The 20,098-nt window shown below is 34.3% G+C and overlaps 1 protein-coding gene across 1 annotated transcript; it reads right to left on the minus strand.

Annotated features, from left to right (window-relative positions):
- Positions 1-1,085: 1,085 nt before the first annotated feature.
- LOC124450353 lies at positions 1,086-19,064 on the minus strand. Its single transcript, XM_047001009.1, has 15 exons — positions 18,943-19,064; positions 17,559-18,023; positions 12,207-12,512; positions 10,899-11,357; positions 10,136-10,441; positions 8,263-8,559; positions 7,802-8,103; positions 7,245-7,383; positions 6,338-6,649; positions 5,426-5,716; positions 4,461-4,539; positions 3,860-4,148; positions 3,673-3,727; positions 2,967-3,260; positions 1,086-1,632 (listed from the first exon to the last, which is right to left on the minus strand). The coding sequence occupies exons 1-15, from the start codon at positions 18,998-19,000 to the stop codon at positions 1,304-1,306; spliced, it is 3,981 nt and encodes a 1,326-aa protein (XP_046856965.1). The 5' UTR covers positions 19,001-19,064; the 3' UTR covers positions 1,086-1,303.
- Between the last annotated feature and the right edge of the window lie 1,034 nt (positions 19,065-20,098).

The raw sequence follows: 20,098 nt of genomic DNA on the forward strand, positions 1-20,098 counted from the left end.
GTAAACGCACATGAGTACAGTAATTCATATATTAACAGATATATTTAAACAAAGTGTATAACAATGTGCCCTCCCGGCTATCACCATAGTAAAATGGTGACTTCTGCACTTAGTACACAGGATGTACGGTTACACATTGTATAGATTGTATTGTAGAGTCACCAGAGCGCTTAAACCTATAAGGTTGAGCTTTGCATTACGCGAAAGCGGTGAACGTATCATAATGAGACTACACAATCCGACACTGCTCAAACTGCGCATGCGCAGCGAGCGTAATGTACATTGTGTATATATAAGTGTATCAGTTTAAAGATTGGTAATCCAGGCATATTTAATGTGTAAAAATGAGAGTTACTCCGGATTGTTATAAATTATTTTATTGAGCTTTCGACTCGGTGCTTCTAGCCTTCATCAGAAAGATATAGAAAGTTATATACAGTTGTTTTTTATTTGTAGACGCTTAGAGCTTCTAATTGGATTAGCGGGTGGATTAATATGATTGGATGTGGTGAAATGCGTTGTCATGGGTTTTGGTGGATTGTGCAAATGATTGGCATTAATATTATTAGAGTGTGTTGGTTGTAGTCTTGGTGTTATTTGTAGTTTATCTGTCCTTTTTCTTTTACTGTGAATATATGATTGGTATGTCAATATGTCTGTTTATTGTGTCGTTCTCTTTACTGTACCAAGTTTCTTTCAATTCGCGTGCGTGTTTAGTCTCTGCGCGTGCGAGTACTTTAGATTCTGTGCAGTCTAATGTGTGGTTGTGTCCGTGGGTATGTTCTGCCGGTAGTGAGTTCGGATCTCGTCCTTTTATGGCGTTTTTGTGTTTTGTGAGTCTTGTTTCGATTTTCTTTGATGTTTGTCCTATGTATTGCTTTGAACAGTCTTTACATGGTATCATGTAGATCGCGTCGGTTGTATCATAAATTGTTGTTTTGTCTTTATCTTTGGTAAAACATGACTTGAGTTTTGTGTAGAAAAAATACTAAGAAATTTAAAGATTATTTAGTTTATATTGAAACAAAAAAAAATTTATTTTTTGTTAATAGGACACTTTATATAAGATATAAAAAAATTATACAATAGAAGGAGATTTCGTACAGGAAAATAATCAGTTTCAGATGTGTTAAGTAACACACATTTATAATGATATTGCGAAGGATACAAGTTCTTGTCACAGATCGAATGCATAATAAGGAAAAAATAAAAGTGCTAAATTATGATTAGGTGATTTCAAAAGTTATGACGATAAACTAGATTGATCATGATGGCATCGTTCGTGAACCACGTGACCATGTTGCTATAATTTACTATCGGATTTGCTGAATTCATTTAGTGTGCTGTATAAGTGATCGCCCCCGTTCATTGACTCTTTCATTTCCATCGGTGTAAGGTAACCATGCCCCTCGTCTGTAGGTATATCTGGTATGTCATAGTTATTTGGTACGCCGACAGGTCGATCTGGAAGTGGTGGTCCATTTGCCACCCTTGGTGTATTTTTCTCAGATTTAATAGTCTCATAGCGATACCAAAGATAGAAGATTGCTGCAAATGACGCTATAGCCAAAACAACCAGGATGACGACCACAGCTATGAATTTTCCATCATCTTCATCATCTTTTACGACGACTATAAAAAAACAAATAGTTGATATCATATTCACGAGTCATGACCAGTCCCCTCGCATACCTTCTTGCCACCTTCCCTTTCTACTGAAAGTCATAATTCAGATGGCCATCAGAAATATTAAGCCATTAAAATCAAATATGACTACAAATGCGACTTAAAATTGCTGTTCAAGTGTTTACGAAAGCTTTGCTGATCTATATGGTATTATTATTACATATGGAAAATATACCTCGCCGAAATTAAAGAAATTCATCGAAGCTCGAGAGTTATTAGTTATCATCGTTGACAATATCGTACCATAGAACTACAATTGATCGTTTCGTATTAATTAAAGCATTTCTAATAAATTCAGAATCTGAATAAAAATTTACGTCTGGAAGATATGTCATCGTAATTGAAATCTTTTCACGACAACATCTTTCAAAATACTTATGACGCACAACGTTTTATGATCTTAAATAAAAGATCTCTTCAAACTGTAGCTAATGAACTTCTTTCGGAACAAACTTTATGTCATCTCATGCTTGCTTATAAAATTATTTCATAAATTCAAATACTAAAAGAGTCTGATTATTAATTTAATTTAATATTATCTTGTAGGAACAAAATTGTCGTAGCTTTTTTTGTCAAAACACTGTATTTTTCTTAGTTTGGGGTCGTATGGAGATTTGTCTGTTCTTTTTTTCGTGAAATCTTCCCAGTAACCCAGCAATAGCTTATTTTTTATTGATAAAGTATAAAAATGTCATTCTCACAGTGAAGACTGTTTTCGTGTTTTGATTGAGTAAACGTTTTACATGGTTTATTTTTTACCCCATTTTCTTGCTACAAGCTACTGTTTTATGAATATATGATACACTTTAGGACCCATTTATGCAAATACAACTCAAGCAAAACAATACAAAAATTCGTCAATGTATAGACTAATGTGACATACTAGCAGATTTAAAGCCATCCAAATTTACATATCTCAAAATCATGCCTCTTGTCTATATTTAAAAATGTATTGATTATTGTGAAAATTAATCAAATTTCTTCAATGTTGGCCAGAATGCAGCTATGCAGATAAGAAATTAGTTAAATAAGTAAAACTGGCCACAAATTCTCTAATTTCAATAATTTCATGAGTAAGCAAAGAAAGCATAAATTTTCCGAAAAAAATCCTTTACAGTTTTAGAAGAAACTTTGAGACAGAAACTTTACACATTTTAGACACTTTCAATCGTGTAGAGGCAGTTTTCACATCATTTTTTGCAAAATATATTAGCTAACTAGTATGTTCATTAGTTTATCGAAAGTTATGCAGCAGAAATATTGAACGTAGTATGTATTACCCATTGTTGTAGTTTTCCCTTCACGAACGATCCAAAAAGAGCGGTTTGTGTACGAAAATCTATCTCGTATATGACACACATATTCTCCAAATGACCTTTCATTGCTAACTTGCAGTGCGAGAACTGAACTTGAAAAACTTCTATGAGATTCAGCGTAACTCGCCATTCGTTTGTCATCTTTCGTCCACATGAATGTCAGCGGTGGTTCACCTTCTGCAGAACACAGCAAGCTCACCAGATCATTATTTTTTGCCGAAACATTGCTGCTTGTCGTTTCCTCTCGCACCGTTAATCCTAGAACACAGTTTCGTAAATGCTGAATACTGTAAATGATGCAATAAACGCCGGGACGTTGAAAAATATCAAGCGTTTGTACGGGGTATGGGAAGCGTTGAATAGATACGAGATGTTTAACGGAGAGAGGCTTTCATATCGTTTCTATTACTTTTTATATCACATTATATCTAATATAGAAATGAACTCAAAATTATATAGTTTCTGAACCCAATCCTCGGATTAATTCACCAATTTACCAATACAACCGATTAGTGCAAATATTGCAGAGACTTTGTCCTGATAACAAATTTAAAAATCGCTTTAAAATTCGCAATTTATTAGAATTAATAGATTTCATAAGAAATATAAAGTGGGCCACCTATCGATATCCACCGAGAGCAATGAAGCAAACGAAATACATTCATTTTACCTTCGTATGTAGTTGTTTGTGAAGAGCTGCTCCATTCTGTAGAGTAGTAATCTCCCTGTTTTAAAATGAACAGAATGGAACGATCGATTGAAAATAATGATTATGGAAAGGTTTGAGTCGTGCATTTAGCGGCTAATATAAATCACAGGGAGTTTAATGTAAAATCTTTGCAATTAAAGATACTAACATTGTTGAGAATGACTCTTTGAAAAATTATGTAACTGTTGCTTGGTTCCAAGCGTCCATTGTTGAACTGTCTCGCGGTAGATCTTCGTCTTTTCAATGTTGGTTCGCTTGTATTAGCACCGTCACCAAGTATGAACCGACTTGATACGTCGATCCTTGATATCACAGCAGCAATGTAAGGTGCTATAAAGTTTGATACTTTCGCTTGTTCATACGTGATTAAGTTGTTTAAAGTGTAGTTGTCTGGTGATGACAATCGTGTTCCTTTGAAAGCCACGATGTAGATGTATCTACAATTAAAAATAGAATATCTTCATTGATCGTTTCATCACATTGGGATACAGATGAGCAAATTCTGTACATGTTAACCTTGATTGCCGTTGCAAATGGTCAGAGTTTATATCAGGAGCGCGCAGCTTACTCTGACATTAACTTTAGAAGCGATTACTGAATAGGTTCTATATCAAAATCATTTACTGCCGATAAAACCTCTTCATTTAAAATGGGAAATAATTTTTGTTCAATAATTTGTTTTATATATATCGAAGAGCACATAGACGAATAACATACAAAACACAAGAGTTTTTGCTATTTCAACTTACTGATATGCTGCTGGCGGAGTCTGAAGATTAAATGTCAGAGTACTTGCAGATTTTGCCGCAGGCGTGTTCGATGACATTTCTGAACAAACATGATTAAAATTAAATTGTGTTTTTGTCGAACATTTTTCTTGCGTAAATATTTGTAGGTATTTCATAAAGGCGTAACGATTTATATTTTAGTCTGAAACTGACGGCCTTTGTAAAATGTAAAGTATTTACGGAAATATCAAACGACAACAAATATAACACGACCCAAGGACAGAAGAATTATTGAGTACATTTTTTAAGATGGTTGAGAAAGAGAAACCGAATCCAGTAGCTACTTCACGATACATCCAAGGGCTAACAAAACCACTTACGAGAACTATAAATAAATATAATGTCATTGTTTGTAGCAGACCCCTCAGAGCCTCGCAACAAGAGCTTCCATCATCAAAAGACAGATCTGTCAAATGCCCAAACAAATGTCGTGTAAAAAATACTTTGCAAAGACTGCAGTTGGAGTTATACTGGGGAAACTAAAAAATCCCTGAAAACTTGGAAAGAAGAAAATTTACGGAGCAATAAACATAACAAATTCGGGTCAAACATAACAAAACACGCATGGGACTATCAACATGAAATTGATTTCCAGAATACTGCTGTTCTTAATAGAGGAAAATAACTTATTAGAAAAATATTAGAATCATGGCACACTTCCTTCACACCAGAAGCAGACAACAATTCCATACTTTAATGTAAACATTGTTAAGTAATTTTGAAAATTTAGGATTGATAAAGGCTTCTTTGCCTAAGCGAGTAAGGCCAATTGCTAGTGGATTAACTTTTGCCAAATAAATTCTCAGGAAAATTACATGACACTCTTTGCATTCAGTGTTCTGCAGGCTCAGAAAGTTAAGATATAAACATAAACAAAAGCGCGAAGTACATCTTGGTTGACACATATTCTTTAAGTTTTACGATACCTGCATTTGTGTAGAATCCTAGACTTTCACTGCTGACTCCTTTGCCTGCCCTTGTTTCCGCTGATACATTTAAAAAATATTTTGTCATGGGATTTAGCACAGAAACCGCCCAACTACGTCTCACTTGATTCACATTTTCAAAGCAAGCGCCATTTTTTGAATACGATAGACATGTCTCGTAACTCATGATGACGCCATGTTGTTTTTCTTCTGCAGGTGGATCCCAGGTAAAGGTTAACGACGCTGTACTTCGAGAGATTGTTCTGATGTTTAATGGCGGGCCACTTGGAACTGAAAAATTTTTAAGGTTTGACAAAAAGTTCACATTGCACATAATGGGCATGCGCAGAGAGCAGTTGTAAAGACAACCCGGGAATTTACTCCCACAATGCAAATTTTTCAGCAAAATTAGTTCCATTAATGATTTTTCCAGTGCACAAACACAAAAATTACTGCGGCTGGCTACGCTGCTTTTTGGACAATGTATGAAGTTAAAGAGAAACATTCATATCAGTCAGAGACTTGACTCACGGCTGATTTGCATTCATTAATCAAGAAATAAAAACGCTTACTGTATTTGTAAAGGTTTATGCAAACCAAAGAGACCTTTGGGGGATCTCGAGAGAAATCAGTGCACCATTTTGAGGTTTGCATAAGCCAGTGCAAACACGAAGAATATCTTTTATTTATTTTATAACATAATAATAATGCAAAGCAGATAAATTTAAATCAAACGCTAAATTATTTGCTCTAACATTTATTCATGATTGACTTGCAAATTCTCTTTCATTGATTTCATTGTTTGAGCTCAGTTTTTTCAGTATGATAAACGGAACGGAAGCACGCCCCCACCCCTAAAAGTCAAATAATAAAATGCCAATTTCTTTAAGTTACTATTAACAACAATCTCACCATCTTCTGGAGTCATGAAACTTTTTCTTGTTGCTTCCCCAAAGCCTTCAGAGTTCGCAGCACTTATGTTTATTGAATACGGCGAATATGGAAGAATATTATCAATTGTGTACGGTCTACTAATTGATGGCAACACTGTAATGTTTCGATACAAAACTTCCTTCTTCCACAGTAGTATTTTGAACATTGTGAGAGGATTTGGCTCACTTGTACCTGGGCTTACTCCAGTGGTTGTAGGATCTTCCCACGATATCTTAACATATCTTGCTGAAACTTTAGTGATAATCAGGTTTACCTTTCCCGGATGCAATTCTATGATAACAAAGTAAGTTTTGTCGAAGCGATGATATTTCGAAGTCAGAAGAACACCTAAGAGTTATCTTTTGTCTATTTCATTAAGAGAAAGATTTAACCCTTCACTTGGCGAATTTTTTCGAAAGTTTGTTCTCATTTCGTATGGCGATTATTGCAGAACTGCTACACTGCCAGGTAAAGGGTTAAATAAAAGTGTATTTTGAGTGTAGAGTATTTTTTTATCTTTTTTTGTGGGAAATTGCTTTGAAACTGACGGCATCCTATTTTATTATATACTCACACAATTTTACTGTCTCACATAAAGTAAAGGTAATTAATAAAGTTGAAATCTGTTACTTATACTTTATTGGGCCTAGTTGTCAAATGCCAACTGAGTGAGCATTTTAATTAAAAGCACAGCTTCTGAAGTTGACTAACAAGGTAGCTGGCTAAATGTCTTCAATACTCCTTAAAATACTTTTCCTACACATTAATGCATTAAAAAGAAAATTCTAAAGAATGATTTATTTAGTTTTAGTGACTATTCAGAGTGTGTTTTTAAACAACAACACCATAATTTATGTTTAATCTCAAATGTTCCACTAGTTCTTACCTCCACCGCAAATCTCCATCCTCAAACATGGTCTACCTTCGGATTTCGTCGGAATAAGTCGCAAGCCTCTCGTTCTAATGCCCAGTGGGAAATTTTTTATCGCAGCGATATGCATTGCATTTTGTATTCCTTGAAAAGCCTGTGATGACAATCGCGTCATTTCATTAAAAAAAAATGAGTTGATTATCATACATTAATAACATTGTTATAAAAAAAACATTTACCATGATGAATGATAAAAAATAATTATTCATCAGGTGTTTAACAGGGTAAAGAAAATTAAAGGTATTAATTACTCATCAGGTGTCAAAAATCTTAAAAGCAGTCTGCATAAATGCATAGTGTCTTTCAGCTTTAAAAACCCTCCTTTTAGAAGTGTCGGGTTAGTATTCTGGTTTCAAAGATTACTTTTAAGAACTATTGCTTTTGTTAATTTTCACCATTCACCATGATATTGGCTCTTTTCAAAGCAATTTTAAAATTCATCCCAACGACAAAGTCTCCATTTACATCTATAAAACACGAGCAGAATCGATAACAATTCAATCAAACTTCACCTTTCCCGGATTCTCGTTCAAAATCGATGTCCAATCAACGAGATTAGTCGTGCTGCTTAAGAAATATTCTGTCACCCTGTTAAGGTTTTCACCGTCTCCAAAAATCGCGATGTTATTGACTACATAAAGTCTATCGAAAGTCAGCTGAACATATTCATTGCCATCGGCATGACGAGCACACCATGAACTACCGCTGGATATTCTTGCATCTTTAGCATTATGATTATTGACTGAAGCCGAAAAGGAAGAGTTTGGGATTGTTGTCATTCTATCGTCCAAGAGCGTCCTGTTGCAAATATGACCTAAAAAATTTGTAAGAAACAAAATATTTCACTTCAATATCTTAATGTTGTACGTTCGTAATCTGTTTCAATAAAACTTGGATGTATGGAAGATTACAATGCTTTCATTTTGGGCGACCTATATTTTCCTATGAATCAGTTGCCCAACTACAAACTTACATTTGAGATATGCATACGAAGAGCAGCTATCATTCGGTGATATGGAACAACGAGACAAGTTTGTTGACATGCCATCGCATGATAAACTTCCAGCTGAATTTGGTTGAATATCAAAGCTTTCTGGAGGCAACAAAAGGTCGACAGTGTCGGCTTTAGGAAAGCCAAATTTCGTACACACATCATTTTTGACGTTTTTCAAAGAACCGTCTTGACAGATAGTGAAGTTATTGAACATTGTGTTAATATTCAAAACGCCTTCGTTTGGCCATAGCGAGCTGGAAAGTTCAACCTTATCGACTAAACAAACAAGAAGTGCATATACAGATCTTCGTAATGTCACTTTTCTCCTTGGCAAGTTATTGATATTCACTAAACACTCTCTTAAGACAGAACTGTGCAATGATGACAGTATTAAATATTCTTATGACATGGAAACCTCCTTTATGACTTACCAAAGACTTTCTATCTTTATATTGATTAAATTGAAACAATTCTCACGTCATTTAAAGCTCCATTATGACTTGATGTGTGTTTGTATACCTACGCCCGTACACCAAAAGCCCACTCACCCTCACACTTACTGAACAGGGCATCAACGTCACCTTATAACAATTTAAAGGCAGTATATTCAGTCCACTGATTTCTTGGTTTTAATAATTTAGGAAAAAGCTAGTCATCAATAATGACTTTGCCATATTGATTACAGAGAGAGCGTAGTTTTTATCGTAATCAGTGTGTGTGAGTGATAGTAAGCTTTTCGAACGCGGTTGAAGTGTTTATGACAAAATTTTATCATCGTATTTTCTATTGCATTGTAAAGGCAATTTAAAATGAGTTACTAACGTTTTCAATAGTGTTGTGTTATTTTATTTCTTTTTCGTGATATGTAATTTTTCTTCAAAGTATGCGAATGACATCGTTGTGACATCACATAGCTTAATTAGCATTAGGAGAAAATAGTTTGTGTTGACAGTTAGCATTAAAATATTTATGTTTTGCCGTCTTTACAAATATTTATGTTTTGCCGTCTTTACAAATATCTATGTTTTGACGTCTTTACAAATATTTATGTTTTGCCGTCTTTACAAGTATCTATGTTTTGCCGTCTTTACAAGTATCTATGTTTTGCCGTCTTTACAAATATTTATGTTTTGCCGTCTTTACAAATATCTATGTTTTGACGTCTTTACAAATATTTATGTTTTGCCGTCTTTACAAGTATCTATGTTTTGCCGTCTTTACAAGTATCTATGTTTTTCCGTCTTTACAAATATTTATGTTTTGCCGTCTTTACAAGTATCTATGTTTTGCCGTCTTTACAAATATTTATGTTTTGCCGTCTTTACAAGTATCTATGTTTTGCCGTCTTTACAAATATTTATGTTTTGCCGTCTTTACAAGTATCTATGTTTTGCCGTCTTTACAAATATCTATGTTTTGCCGTCTTTACAAGTATCTATGTTTTGCCGTCTTTACAAATATCTATGTTTTGCCGTCTTTACAAGTATCTATGTTTTGCCGTCTTTACAAATATTCACCCCAACATGTATTCATTAAACTGTTGTATTTGTTTATAAAACGTTCTAACGAGGAGGAAAATTGTTATTTGTTGAAATGTCATTATGCTCTGTGATGCCATAACAATGCCATTTTCATAAATAAATAAACATAAATATCTTTAGAAAAAAAGTACAATAACTCAACACTACTGAAGAGGTTGTAAAGTCATTTTTTATGTTCTTTGCAATGTAATCAAAAAACATTTGGATAAAATTTCGTTTCATAAATGCTTTAACATTCTTTAATTAGCATAGAGGAAGGTAAATTGTTAAATACCAACAATTTGAAAACAAAAATTATCAAGTTGACTTACAACAGCGGATCCCAGTTATTGATTTCAGATTCTGGACACATTGATATTCAAAATAAAGATACTTGTTTAAGTCAGCACAAATTTTAGACCTGAAGAGATCATCATTAACAATTACGTTGCACTCTCGTCGACCATCACAATGCCTTTTTAAATCGCACGTCACGTCACCATGACAACTGTATTCATAACTTGAGCCGCAAATATTCCCGTCGCTCAATCCACGGTACGAGGCACTTTGTATTACCATGAGTTGATTGCTAGGACAGCTGACGTTCAGTATTTTCTGTCCGAAACAGGTCACCGAGCCTAGAAAAAATAAAATGTAGATCATTTATGGTTATAAAGACAGCAATAAGTTCCAAAATTGTCTTTAATCACCATTCTCAATTACTCTCTCTCAATTTTACTTCTTTTGTCCATATATATTTTCATGAAATATTGAATTTGATTTTAATTTTATCTTTTTTTTATCTGTGAAAATATTTAGCATTTTAATTTCTAACTTGTCAGCAATCGTGAACAGAATATAAAGTGACCTTTTTGTAGCGATTGTTTGATAAACATTCCTGCATTTTAATTCCATCGTTCATTGTGACTGGAGTTTCTTAAAACATATCCATGTGAGCGATGACATTTTTATTCGATTGGAAAATATTAATTCCGGCGTACTTTGATTTGATAAACCTGTTTACGATGCATTGATCCATGTCATAAATATATATTTGCTGCAATACTCAGTCTACAGAAGACAGTAGAAACTTACCAAAATTAAATCGTTTATTCAATCCGTCTTCACAGTCAGTCACGTTTAGAAAAGGGTCAACTTTTTCGTTGACTTTCAGCAGTTGATTTGTACCATTTACTAAACATCTGTATTGAAAATCGTGTAGGTCGTACTTCATGGTCAGACCTCCCCAAGATGTTTGGTTCACAGGTGTAGAGCAGACATTTTGATCAATAGCACCATTTTCATTAAAGTGGATGTACAACATAAGAAGGCCAAGACCTCGCCTACCTATTTGGATTGGTCGAAGACAGCCTGCTACATTTAATTTCATTATGGCGTTATTTTTGAGAAACGTGAACTGAGCTGCTGGATCGAGACAGTCGTCAGAAAGGTCCAAAAAATAAAAACCTCTGCCATTATGTGTTGTCGCCGTCAACCCCGTGTTACGGATGCATTTTCCGGACTGAAGGTGTTTGATGAAAAATCCGCTTGTGACTAAAAAGTTGTTTTGAAAATAAACAACTTAATCAACAGCAAGTATCAAACACTAGTTTCAATGAGGGGATTTGCCACGGTAATTGAGATGAAAAACAAATTTAAGATGAAGTAAATGACAAATCTTAATTTTGGTTTTCAACTGCAGTTCTTTTTAGGACTAACACAGCTATGGTTTTCATTTACCATCACTAATACCGTCTTCAAAGCAGTATTTTACTTTCCTACAGCACAACCAAGTCTCTGTTTCATAAAATGATATGTATATGTATTACTTTGCCTTGTCTACCTAATTAAAATAACATACAAAGGTAAAACAAAAAATTTTGCTATTAAAATAAATTATGTTTTCAATGAAGACAACTCTTAAAATGACAATAGGCTTTCTAAAATAGTTTAGTCATAACTCTTTTTTTCTCTCCAAGTTACTGAAGTTTTCGAATGTCAGATTTACACAAGACGACGTCAAGTTGCATAATAATCGCTGCAAATTTATAAATGTCCCTCGGTTTCCAGAAAACATTTGGATGAAATATCTATACAGAATAGCATTTGCTCCTTAAAAGACAGGAACTCATTCCGGTTGAAAAATCGTATCAAAAATACTCCTGATTATTCCATTTCTTATTATCACGTCAGTGGTTGCGTAAATCGGACATTAGAAAACTTCAATATCTTCAGAAAAGAAAGAGTTACGACTAAACTGTTTCAGAAAGTCCACTGTCCCTTTAACAGTTCTTTCCGATCAAAATATCATTAAATGAACAAAATATTCTTTTTATCAGCCCCCAATGAGAGTTTGGTTAACACACTGAATAATTAATAGTCGTTCAAGGCAGCTCAACCTACCATGGCAGGTCTCGTTGAATGACGTCACGTCGTCTTGACATTGATATTCAAAATAGAGATACTTGTTCAAATCAGGAAAAATATTAGAAGGAAAAACATCATCATCGACTGTTACAATGCATTCGTTTTGACCGTCACAACGATTTTTCAAATAACAGGTGACATCTGCACTACAAATGTGATCGTAGGTGGAACCACAAATGCTTCCCTCCCTCAATCCACGATATGATGCTGTTTTTATAATCATGTATTTATTACTTGGACAGTTGGTGTTTGTTATATTCTGTCCAAAACACGTGACTGCACCTGGAACGAATGAAAGCATAGAATTGCACGTCACCTTCAATAAGATGCGCGGTTATGAAAATGGCACTTGTGATTTTTAAGAATTTAGGTTTCTTACGCGTTACTGATTATTTTCATTTAATTATTTGGGTGTTTAATTCCTACGAAGTATCGCATATATTTTGCTCCTTGTTTTCAAATAGAGAACAACTTCAAATTCTTTTCACTTTGCTATTAAATACTTGTTATTGAATAGTTTGTCTTGAAATAATATGTTTCAAAGTAAAGTTGTCACAAATTATTTAAAGTTCTTCGTATTTGTTTTTGTGACTCATCAAACAACGTTAGTCCTTCTTCTTGACCTCTCGGATGTTTAAGAAATTTCTTGTCTTATAATACTTTCAATTTTTTATACTGGTTAAATATTTTGAAAATAGGAGCTTTGTGACGAGCAGGAAATCGAGTAAATGAAATCTTACTGTATTCATGTTTTGCAATTCAGCCATGTTGGTGGTCTGATACAACGAATGTTTTATCAGAGTTATTGCTGGCACCAGCCGGTATGGCGCGCCAAGATGGACAATATTACCAAAATCGAAAATATTTATAACGAAACACATTATCGTATGTCGAAAATAATATACTGGCAACTTTTTCAATATTTGTAAAACGAAACGCAAAAATATAAAAGAAAACAAAAATTCGTTACCATAATTTATATATACACAACGAAATATATTTTTCAAATTATGAAAATTATTTTTATAAAACGAAACTCATTTGTATAAAACGAAATTGACATTCATAAAACGACATTTTCTTCGAACAAACGACATTTTTACCGTTTTTTTTGCGGCCATTATTTTGTAGCCTGCAAAGAGCCATCCACTACAAAATTTTGAGCATGTCTTCGCGAAGGAACTTACATAACTTGACAAACCTTGTTGCTGCAATCACTCAGCTCTCTGAAAGTGATTGTAAATGTGCAAAGGATTAGTATTTTGAACGAATATTTGGATAGGAGGATAAAATGTTCTTGGTTTTCTCCAAAAAACAAAATTAAGATCGTCTTCATAGGTGAACCTGCTGTTGATAATGGAGGTCCAAGGCATGAATTTTTTTCTGGTAATGTGACAGAAAAAATAAATTTAGTGCATAATGTTTTACCCTTTAATGTCCTATAACATGATGATGTTTTTTTAGAAATACTGCTTTTGTTGAGGATGCGGCTGTTTGATTAAAGAGGAATGCCTTTGGAAAGCACCATGACTGGATCATAAACAATGCCCCCCCTAGGATTTCCGGAAGCTATGAAAGTGGAATTTGTTCACGGTTGTCCTGAAAATTGCAAGTGGTGCCCAACATGCCAACTTTCAATAAATATTCCAGTGCATGCTGATACAGGGGAAATAATAAGAGAGCTGATGACGTCAGCTTTGCTTGAGGGATATAGATTTGGAAAAATATAAGAACAATGCCAGTCAGTCCTGTTTCATCCAAAAGGAAATGTTCTTAACGATTTTTTCATATACTCTCTGAACTGTTTTGTTGCAATTTGCATCTGCATAATCTATTCCAATGATGAAACTAATATACCAAGGTTTAATTTTAAAAATAATTTGAAAGGGCTTTGGGTTGTGTATTCTTTGCTTATAAGTTATGTATTCTTTCCAATAAGTTGCATGTATTTACATATAGTTGTATCCCATGTTTACTGTCCTCTTCCAAAGGATTCACAGATGTGGATATGAGTGACTTGGTCCTGTGTTAAAACAAGACTTGATTCAGGGATTTCAACATGATTTACTGTTTGTACTAGTGGCAAAGGGCCGTCATCATCTAGTCCATAAGTATCAATGCGTAATGTAGTAGGATCAGCAACTTCACGTAAAGTTTCGTGATTGGCATTTGCAAACTTGTAAAAACTTTCAACCCATAACTGATATGGAGTCATGTTGTGTCCAGTGGATAATGGGTGATTGTTCCATTGGGTAACAAAAAGAACTAAAGCTTGATTAATTCTTGGCTTGAACACATAATGAAGTGCAAATAGATGTAGCTCATTCAATGGATCAAGCAGATCAACTGACTCAAGATAATGGAAGAGGTTACTAAAATAACTGGTCACATATGCGTTAATATCTTTCCACAATCTTTCAATTCTTTGATTGTGCACAGATAACCATGTAATAAATGGTTTAGCATCAATTCCAAAATGATAGAGCATCCAACAAGCAACATCAATATTTTCTGTGCCATGATCACTTCGTACTCTACGAGGGCACTTGTATGTTTGAATACTTTGCAGAAATAACTGAAAGACAGTACTGCTTGTATTGTTTTTTGAACATCTTAAGTGGACAATGGTTCTGGAGAAGCCATCAACACCTCCATGAATCACAAATCTCCAGCGAATCAATTTGTGATTGCCATCAATATGCTTATGTTGAGAATGCATAAATAAATATCAAAAAGGCAAAATCATATGTTTCTTGAATATATTTAATTTTGTACATCATTTTCCGGATTGAAAAGGCTTTTTATTATCTTAGTATTGATGTCTTGTTAATAGTGATATCTTGAGACCTACTGTATTCTAATTTTTATAAAATTACCTCCACACCAATACTCAACACTATATTACCTACCATAGCGCATTTGGAATTGTCACATTATATGTTCGACGATGGATTGACGTTTTTTTCCTTAGTTCTCTGCTCACAGGATCAACTCGTCTGACTGAATTTCGGATCTTTTCTCTCTGCACCTTTAAACCAAATCCTTTCAGTGCACCAAATACCATTCTCTCTCCTGAATTTGCGGAACGATTTAAGATATGTTCTACATAGGCGTCAAGTCTTCATCACTTTTGTCGCTATAGCTCACAGCCTGCCCAATTTCCATGCGAAGTTCTTTTCTTTGTCGCCGTATTGTTCTTTCCGAAACATTAAGCATCGCTGCAATTTTCTTCCATGAAAAGTGCAAGCTACGCAGTCCATCAATTTGTTCTTTTGTAATAAAAAATCGTGGCCTTCTAGCAGAGCTCATTTCGTTCTCTTCCATTGGGCATACGTATTGATCGTTTTCATTGCCGTTATGAATACTAAACTGAGTTGAAAGTTTCGCAATTCTATTTTGAAAAACCATAATAACATCTGTAAAAAAATGCACGATTTCGTAAGTCCATCCTGAAAGCGAGATAGTAGGCATAGGCCACATAAGTATTCTTCAGAACGAGCTATTATCACCTCAGCCGTAACATTATCTTTCGTAAAAATGTTCCGATGTACTTCATCAAATAAACTAAAGCCTCTCGCTAAGAATTCCACAATATCCCGATATTCTGCCATATTTAATATGGAAGCGACAGGCAGACAGAAAGGATGGAAGGAACAAGGTAACGAGTCATCGATAGTGTTCACGGAACGTGAAATAAAACGCCGTTTTTTTATGTCAGTGGCAGGGCGCGGTAAAAAATGTCGTTTGTTCGAAGAAAATGTCGTTTTATGAATGTCAATTTCGTTTTATATAAATGAGTTTCGTTTTATAAAAATAATTTTCATAATTTGAAAAATAAATTTCATCATCATGTTATAGGACATTAAAGGGTAAAACATTATGCACTAAATTTATTTTTTCTGTCACATTACCAGAAAAAAATTCATGCCTTGGACCTCCATTATCAACAGCAGGTTCACCTATGAAGACGATCTTAATTTTGTTTTTTGGAGAAAACCAAGAACATTTTATCCTCCTATCCAAATATTCGTTCAAAATACTAATCCTTTGCACATTTACAATCACTTTCAGAGAGCTGAGTGATTGCAGCAACAAGGTTTGTCAAGTTATGTAAGTTCCTTCGCGAAGACATGCTCAAAATTTTGTAGTGGATGGCTCTTTGCAGGCTACAAAATAATGGCCGCAAAAAAACGGTAAAAAATGTCGTTTGTTCGAAGAAAATGTCGTTTTATGAATGTCAATTTCGTTTTATACAAATGAGTTTCGTTTTATAAAAATAATTTTCATAATTTGAAAAATATATTTCGTTGTGTATATATAAATTATGGTAACGAATTTTTGTTTTCTTTTATATTTTTGCGTTTCGTTTTACAAATATTGAAAAAGTTGCCAGTATTTTATTTTCGACATACGATAATGTTTTCGTTATAAATATTTTCGATTTTTGTAATATTGTCCATCTAAGCCGGCGTGGGCGAGCAACATTGTTTGGCAAATCTCAAGAGAATGGTTGCAAGTCAAGAACTGCGTAAGCACAAACAATGGCGAATATCTCATCTTAAGAGATGTTGTCAAATGCAGCTGCAATTTAGCTCTTACATTAATCTGCTATCTTAAATAGCAAAATTAAGTACAAAGGAAGTTATATACAACTATCATCATGAATACTACGTTCGAATTTAGTGCATACATCTTCAGCAGTCAAGCTGAGTGATGTCGGTAAGTTAGGAATTTTGAATCTGATATCATGTCTTAGTATGAAATGAACCACTCATTTTAAAAACTGTCAGATTTTGCCTTATTTTGCCATATCTCGTGTAAAATGATATCAAAACGAACGAATTCTACACTATCTGAAAGATTGTTTATTATGCTATAATTTGTTGGTAAGTTTATTATTTTACGTTGTGTATATCCAAAGTTATGACACAATGAACTTCGTAGGTATTCAAAGACCGAAAATTACTAGGGACCGTCGCCAAAGAGTTAAAATGTTTTATGGGAATGGCCTTTTAAACTTACTTTTATGTTGATTCTCATTGAGAGTTTTGCTTTTTCCGCCATTCAAGATGGCGTCGTTGCCTCACTTTGACGCAGTCGTTAGATATTTAGGGCATTGGGCTCTATATCATTAGTTTTGCTGTTTTTCCTTGTGCAACTGCCAAATAATATTGTGCACTTTTTGTGTTTGTAGCTAACTTCTAAAATACATCGTGACATTTGATCATCTCTACCCTTTAAATGACATTTTCACACAAACGAGCCTGTTTATGTAACCTTATGAATAATTAGTTAATGTTTCCACCGTGCATCATTGAAAAAACTCACCAAAGTGAAATCGCTTGTCTGCAGCATCGGAACAATCTTGTGCCAAATTCAAATACGGATCCACACCTTGGCTTCTGAGTCCAGGGAATGAAGCGTTGACTGCACACAAAGGAGTAGGAACCGTATCAACTCTTGTTGACAAACCACCCCAAGATGTTGGTGTTATTGCATTTATTGCAGTGCAAGCGTCTCTATGAGGATAGAACGCATCAACGTATAGATAAAACATATTTAAGTTAAAGCCGTTGTTTGTTCTATTAAGTCCTGCTAAGCACCCCTGTCTTTTTATGTTCAAAATGGCGCTGGTATTTTGGAATCTGAACTGTGCAGCTGGATCAAAGCAGTTGTCAGAAAGCTTCACATAGGAAAGACTTCCCCAGTTTCCTAAATCCGATGACTGTATTATGGCTGTATCTTTTACACACATCCCAGTGAGGACATGCTTTATGAAGAATCCTTCAGAACCTATATATGAGATTTTTTAAGTCATATGTTTTATCATATTATAGTAAATGAACGTGGTTGATATCTTCTCACAAGATAGGAAACATGTTTTGTTATTTCAACCACGCGTTAGATTTTACTTTCCTATCACGAAGTAGCTGTAAATGTGACTACTAGACTCCATTTATAAGATGAAGTCAACCATCACCGTTAGCAAGATCTTTAATGGTTAAATATTCAAAACACTAGAAAAAAGGACGTACTTAATGATAGGTCCTTTGACCACTTGGAATAAAAAAAGTTGAAAGAATTATTTTGCGAGGAACGTAAACTTTAACAGCCATTATTTTGTAGCTTTATGACAATAGTTATTTATGCATGTTTTGTCATTCAAAGTGACTTTGTTTCTATACAAACAAATTAAAGTGAGCTATTCTACTGAGAATTGTGCATCAAATTTGCCAAAATCGATTTTCTTGTTCAAGTCATTACCGGATCTAAAGCTTTAATTCCTCGAGTATAATTTAACCATATATATTTCTTCATCGACCGCAAAAATTTTTGCAACAAGCATCATTTGGTACATATTACGTATTATGAAAATAAAACAGTGATCCTTGTGAGTTTTAAAACTTTGCAACAAAACCATCTATATAAAGTAATGTAATCATCTATATAAAGTAATCTGGATGTGATTTCGAAACACTCTTGCTAAAAATTGCCACGGTGAACAGCATGAACTGCAGATTATGTCGAATGATGTTATAAGATGAAACTCTCTTGCAAATATCAGATAACTTTAAGTTATTTTCATTTTATTGCTACTTAGCTATGGGCTTCCTTTTAAGGTAGGAATTTGTTGCTGGATTTGAAAACAAACATTTCCCCTTGTCGTTCATTAATGTCGACACAGCAAACAAAACACGTTTAAAAACTATACCTTGTTCCAGTAGTAAAACTGCGTATACAAGTACGTAAATAAGGACTCTTGGCTGCATTTCTAACGACTCGATAATTTTTTGAAGCCAATTTTCATAAAGCTACAGGCTTGTTGCGTTCACCCTAATAAATGAATTTAAAGAATGAGGAATTACGGCGAAATAAGTTCTGCAACGATTCCTAGCACTCCAGGAGACTTTCAATTTAATTTACAAGACAATGAGAAGACGAATTAATAATTCTAATGGAGCATCTAAAACAAAAGACTCTTATCATCATTCATCTTAAGTGTTGCAATTTTAAACTGAGTTCCTTATGGCAAGGTTGTGCTAACTGCCGAGGGTCGTGGTTTGAACGTCATAGGTCGTATTTTGATTGTCGTGGATCAGGAGATGAAAGTCGTGGGTCGTAAGTTGAATATCGTGGACTGAGAGTTGAATATCCGTGGATTTAAGATTGAATGTCATGGGTGAGAAAATTATCTAGATGTATAAAAATTTATAAAATAACTTTAAAAAAACACGCGCGCTGATTGGTCAATTTATCAAAAAACCATGTTACGTGCATTTTGTGGGAAAAATTTAATGGCGAAAAAGTAAACAATTTGTTATTAATGTTGTTTCCAAATGCTACTTTATAAGCGAAATAAATATATATGCTTGTTTCTATTGAGTTATATAAACACTTGTGAAACTTTGGGGGAAACTCGTAACAGTGGCTGGGGTTGCACGTGCCTCCCAAAAATTTTTTGTGCCCTCCAACTCAAGTTCCCTCCATTCATTTGAATGTTGGATAAAGGTCTCACGATGCAGCATTATAAATTGAGAAAGGGCACGTGACATTAACGGAAGTCATATGGATTTCGTACAACTTCACTTCTATACAGCGAAGCATTCCGTGAGTTGTGCAAACTAGTTTGCGTTGCATTTACGTTATCCACGTTGTCAGCCGTATTCTAAAGTTTTTTCTTTCTTCCCAAAGAAATGAACAATACGTCTAAAGGAATTCAAGATGAGAAGGAATAACATGTAAGATTTGTGGTGCTTGTCGTGAATCACATTACACCATGTCACTGAGTTTTGAGATCGTGGATAAGTACGCTCGGACACAAAAAGTTATAATAAAATCAAAATACACAAATAGCGCTCAGTCTAAGG

Source organism: Xenia sp. Carnegie-2017, unplaced genomic scaffold (assembly GCF_021976095.1).
Source record: "Xenia sp. Carnegie-2017 unplaced genomic scaffold, XeniaSp_v1 HiC_scaffold_24, whole genome shotgun sequence".
Classification (NCBI taxonomy): Eukaryota; Metazoa; Cnidaria; class Anthozoa; order Malacalcyonacea; family Xeniidae; genus Xenia; species Xenia sp. Carnegie-2017.

Coding starts and splice junctions, on each gene's coding strand:
- LOC124450353 (XM_047001009.1), bottom strand. CDS start 19,000: ATGCAGCCAAGAGTCCTTATTTACGTACTTGTATACGCAGTTTTACTA. Junction 12,513..17,558: donor AGACAAGCGATTTCACTTTG/GTGAGTTTTTTC, acceptor CATTCGTTCCAG/GTGCAGTCACGTGTTTTGGA. Junction 5,717..6,337: donor TTTCATGACTCCAGAAGATG/GTGAGATTGTTG, acceptor AAAATTTTTCAG/TTCCAAGTGGCCCGCCATTA.